The 5,783-nt window shown below is 33.5% G+C and overlaps 1 protein-coding gene across 1 annotated transcript; it reads left to right on the top strand.

Annotated features, from left to right (window-relative positions):
* The first annotated feature begins 1,910 nt into the window (after positions 1–1,910).
* On the top strand, positions 1,911–5,427 carry LOC145555888 (cell division control protein 2 homolog D-like). The gene is made up of 4 exons (XM_081617603.1): positions 1,911–2,231; positions 2,348–2,409; positions 3,243–4,143; positions 5,095–5,427. Exons 1-3 carry the CDS (start codon positions 2,079–2,081, stop codon positions 3,286–3,288), a joined length of 261 nt encoding a protein of 86 aa, XP_081473729.1. The 5' UTR covers positions 1,911–2,078; the 3' UTR covers positions 3,289–4,143; positions 5,095–5,427.
* The last annotated feature ends 356 nt before the right edge of the window (positions 5,428–5,783 follow it).

Genomic DNA, 5,783 nt, shown 5'->3' with positions numbered 1-5,783 from the left:
GACACGTGTCATGTAACTTGTTATAACATGTTAAATGATTGGTTGGGACCATTTAAAGCAGCATATTGGCATTGAAGTTCGGGTTATTAAAAACTCAAAAAGTGGGATTATTATTTGAGAAAATACAAGTTTATCTCCTTACAACAAAATACATTCATAAAGGAAATATATAAGATTATGAATAATATTACTATTATATTTGTACTTATACAAATATTCCAAAAATGAAAAAAAAAATTGCTAAAAAGGAAAGGAGTTTTAGAGGGAAAAATCAACACCATATGAGATACATGTCATGTAATCCCTCATATTTTTTTAAAATTTAAAATTATATTTTAACATATTTATGTGAATATTTAATTATGATTATTTATTTACAAAATTTATTTTATAAAAGAAAATAAATTTAATGTTTATAAAGTTAATAAAATTAAAAAAAAAAATGAAATCGTAATACAGGAATTAAACGAGTGAAAAAATAAGAGCGCGTGTGACAGCGCGAGCTTTGCCGCGATGGTAGTGAGTACACAAACTCAATCTTCATTGAAAATTGAGAAAAACAAACAGAAACACAATTAGAAACAAAAGAATGGAAAGAAGAACAAGGAAAAGCATGGAAACCCAGAAATTGAAGCAGATGAAATTGGAAACCCAGAAATTGAGCGATTCATGGATGAACAAATTCTCTCACCAAGAGCTTCAATGGCGGATCGGGAGAACCAAGAGAGGACGAAGAGACGTTCTCTGAGTGGATAAGTGCTATGGAAGCAAGCTCAAAGCAGAAATTAAAGGAGCATAATCTGGGTATACATCGTACCCCTGTTCTTCAGGTAAATTCTGTTTCTAAGAATCTTCAAGCTGAATTTGATGCACCAAACATGCATAAGATTGATGATGATTCGGAGCAACCTAGAATGATGCCTGAATGTGTTAAAATCAATTTAGAGGATACACTAGTGGAAAATATGTCATTTGTAACGGGTTATTCGTAACGGGTAAAGCTATGCCCGTTACATTTAATATATTTGTAACGGACAAAATATGCCTGTAACAAATAATATAGTATTCGTAACGGACAAAATATTGCCCGTTACAAATAATATAGTATTCATAACGGACACCATGTGCCCGTTACGAATAGGTGGCCCAGCTAATGAGAGCCAAAGAGGAGCCCATTACTTTTTACTCTGTATTAGGGTTTCACACTTCATTGTCCTTAGCCGTCAAACCTCCTATTTTTCCTCTCCCTTCTTAATTTTCTCACTCAATCTCGCTTTCTTCTCCTGATTCACCTCAATCCATTCACACAATCTCCTCCATTTCACCACACTAATTCCCAAAGTTCCCCTCTTTCTCTCTCCTCTAAATTGCATCAAGGGAGGAGGACCCAATCTAGAATGTCTTTTGAACGAATCTCGGCACCTAAAATTGTATATGAGGGTGATGATTCAGGGTCAAGAACATCGCAATGGGTGTTTATATCTCTTCGATTTTTTCAAGCAAATTAAATTGGAGAAACCCGATTATTCTTCAAGAGAAAGCGAACAAAACCCTAGTTTTTTTTCCCTAATTTTACAGCCTAAATATCCCATTTTTCTGCTCATTCTAACCCTAAGATTTTGAATCCGAATCGCCTCCCTCCCGTGTACGATTCTGATGATGCGGTTCCTCAACGATGTTTTCTTGTTAATTTATCTCTTAATCATTTCTATTATAAATTTTGGGTTTTCACTTTGTAAATTTTCGATTATTTTGATTGGGGTCTTCTTAGGTTTCACATGTCGTTTTGATTTCATTTAATTTTTCTAGGGTTTTTTAATTTGGTGATGTTTTGATGGAGTTGTGTGTGTGTGTGTGTTGGGGAGGAAGAAGATGTGGCTTTGATTCTATTAATACCACTGCTGCTTCAATTTAGGGTTTCCAATTTACAAATTACTTGCTTGAATTTCGATTGATTTGAATGATTCTGCTGTATTCTGTAATTGGAATTCTTATTGAAGTGCTGGTTTGATCGTCTACTGTTATTAGGGATTCAGTGGATAATATATGGTTTTGAAGGGATTTTTGGTTTTGTGTTGATGTTACATAGGTTGTTGGATATGAAACAAGGGCAAAACAAAGAGGGGAAGACTGTTTTGTACCTGGTGTTTGAGTACATGGACACTGATCTTAAGAACTACATCCGTAGTTTCCGTAATACCGGGGATACTGTCCCTCCTCTGATCATCAAGGTATACTATTATCCCATGGAATAATTCTGAGAACTATATCGCCTAATATAATTGACTAGTGTTTTGAAGTTGTTCAATTTTATGGTTTTGATTGAGGATTGTGTGGGTTGATGAAGAGTTTGATGTACCAACTGTGTAAAGATGTTGCTTTCTGCCATGGTCATGGTGTCATTCACAGGTATACAATCGTCGTCTTTTTTTTGTGTTCCACAATTCATACTGTCATTATGTTGATCTCCTGTGAACAATTCCTGATGATTTGGATTTTTAATTTGGTTCCTTTTTTTGTTTTTTGTTTTTTTTTTTTTTTTTTTTTTTTTTGTGTTTACGGTTTCATTTTAATGTTGAGCTGTTGTTGAGTTGGTTGATATTAAGAAATTTATTTCTTAATTGGATGATTTTTTTTTTTTTATTATTGATTTACCTTGAATTTTAGTGTAAATTGATTTGGATTTATATATATGTATATATTATTTAAGCTGATGTTGATTACTTTGATTTTGTATGGTACTAGAACTGCTAATGAGGATTATACACTGTTGTTTAACAATATTTGGGTGCAAACATTAGAATTTTGAGAAGCCTTTGTTTCAGGAGTAGGGTTTTATTTTCCGAAACTCTATTTCAAGGGGTGAATAAGTGGGTGTGAGAGTAAATTTATATGCTTCGGAATAAGGATTGAGGGTAGTTAATGGAATCACGTATCGAATTGTTTTGGATGCTCGACTTCGTGATTGAATTATGAAAGTTTAAAATATTGGTATTGGTTATTAGGCTGGAAAAAGTATCATCATATGATCATTAGTCTTCTAGGTGGGACTGAAATGAGCAAGAAAAATTGTTAACTAAGGTCTGCATTATTGCTGATCTGTGGTCCTTTGTGTTTTGTGTATTTCGGTAGATCTTTTTCTTTTGATTCTAATTGGCTAGATTATTGGGTTTTATATATGAAATTTTAATTTGATTCTACTTTGGTTGATTGTTGGTATTTTATTGTGTTGCTTTTTGTAGAAAAGGATTGCACAAGCCCAGAATGCACTGCCTAATGGAGATGTGAAGGTCAAGGGTGAGCTATAGGTTCTGATATCCGAGAAAAGTCAGATTTTTTTTATAGTTCTTACAATACGTGTAACTTCAAGGTGTGTCTATGAGTATTATATTCGCTAAAATGTTAGTATAGGTGGCTATTTATACGATGCGTGGAGGTTTTTATAACCTAATAGTGTCATGACTCTCAACTTATCTGTTATTTAACATGTGAATATGCAATTACCTGTATGTTGTATATCTTTTGGTGTCAAATTGTCAATAATGCTATATAATCTTCAAATATGCTTTTCTGTGCATAATGACTTATATATTTGTTTGGACTTGTCAATGTAATTATGAATGCCATATGTAAGCCTGAAACAAGATGAAGAATTATCAGTGCACATGGTTATTCTCATGATTTATACATAAGATGAGACGGTCTTTCGAGAGCCTTTGATTTTTCATGTCTTGTTGGTTTGCTGATGTTGTTGCTGTTGTTGTCGTTCTAAGTCTGTTTTTGGTTTTTTGTTTAGTAATAATCTAAATTTAATAGTTTGTGGTCTGGAAAATATTGAAGCTGAATAGAATCTTTGTTGGGTGTGTTGTTATAGAATCATTGGTCTAAATTATAGGGTTTGTGATCTTGTGCTTTTGAGCATGGATTGAGAGTTACTAAACTTTGGATTTCTTAGTAGATATTTGATGGTCACAATGCCATATTAGCTGCTATATTTGCTAAGGAGCACCTGCTGAGCAATGCTCCGAGTGCCGTTTCTGAAGGTGCTAGTAGGGAAGAGTGCGTGGCTTCAAGCACTTCCTTGTGCCCTGGTTGCTGGGTTTGTCAAAAGACTCAAAACTGATATTAAGTTCCAGCGGAAAGGTTAGTTTTGTAATGACTTTTATCTGTTTTGGCTGATGGATTGTTTAATTTTGGTGATTATTTTGTTGTAAATTGAGGTTTAATTGTTGCGATGAATGATAATATATTCTTTCAATCTATGATTTCATATTTCCCCGTACAAATGTATTATCAATCATATTCCATAACTCATTTAATTTGTTTGATTTGTATTCGAACCTACTCTCAAGATTTTGAGCTGAGAATTGGATTTTTAACTCACAAATAGAATTGGAGATTGGTTATGGTTATTATAACAAAAATACTTAGTTTTGAAGTGTCATAAATCACATTGGCACATGTTATATCCTAAATTTCAAGCTTCCCTTCTAACAGTACTGATATACTTCATTGGAGAAGCTGAGGTGCAACATAATCATCATGCAGAGTGATTACTTGGAAATAGTAGGTAAGAAGTTGGTTGCTTAAGCAGGGTCAATGCTGAAATAGTGTACCTACTGCTATATTATGCTTAAATAGCTTGCATATGAGTAATAACTTGCCTTTCTTTGTCAAGATATTAGACATTGAAAGTTAGCTTGTAGTATCTTTTTCATTAATGATATAAATGTAGCTTCATTACTATTTTTCATATTTTAGAAATAAATTGGAAGTGAACAGGGAGGGATGCCTAGGAAAGTCATTTTCTTGCTGGCTGCTGTAACACCATAAGAAAAATAATCTTACCTAATGGTTAACAAATTGTTTTGACTTTTCTCTTTAATAAGAACTCAGAAGGTACTCTCTTAAAATTTACATAATGTTCATGAATTTCTGTAATGCTCATCGTATTGGTACGATTGAAATAACTTTGTTTAGGATTTAAGGAAGTGTACAACGGTTCCAAACATGTCTATCTTATATAATTTGGGATGCTTGTTTTGGTATAATGCTATCTAAGTCCAGGTTTGTTCATTTTCCCTTTTTTTGTAGGCTTGAACAAATATGCAGGAAGTTAGACAATGAAAGAAGTACTTCAACTTTTACAATGTCTGCTGCTGCTCTTAGTTGCTGCTGCCAGCTGCTTTTGGTTGCTGCTGTTTTGCTACTAATAATGCTGCTCTTTGTTGCTACTGATACTGCTGCATTTGGATGCTACTATGATTTGTTATTTGCTATGATCGTTATTTACTGAAATTTAATTAACATATTTAGCATTACAATATTGTTGGTTTATAAGCAACTTTTCTGATGTAAATTGAATTTGGTGTATATGCTATGATTAGAAATATATTTGCATTTGTTATAAATTATTATAATAATTTGGGTGGCAAATGGAAAGAAGAATAGGGGTATTTGTAACTAGCACCTGAAATGCTAGTTACAAATGCCCCTAATTTTTTGTCTTATTCGGAGATTATTCGTAACAGACATTATCATTGCCCGTTACGAATAACTACTTATTCGTAACGGGCACTTACAATGTCCGTTACAAATACGTACTTATTCGTAACGGGCGTTTCAAGTGCCCGTTACGAATAATGGGTTATTTGTAACGGGTGTTACAGGTGCCCGTTACGAATAATGGGTCATTCGTAACGGGCGTTTCAGGTGCCCGTTACGGATAAGTAGTTATTCGTAACGGGCAATGATAATGTCCGTTACAAATAAGTACTTATTCG

This window comes from Chenopodium album, chromosome 8, assembly GCF_948465745.1.
Source record: "Chenopodium album chromosome 8, dcCheAlbu1.1, whole genome shotgun sequence".
In the NCBI taxonomy this organism is placed as follows: Eukaryota; Viridiplantae; Streptophyta; class Magnoliopsida; order Caryophyllales; family Amaranthaceae; genus Chenopodium; species Chenopodium album.
This window is presented reverse-complemented; position numbering and strand designations above follow the sequence as displayed.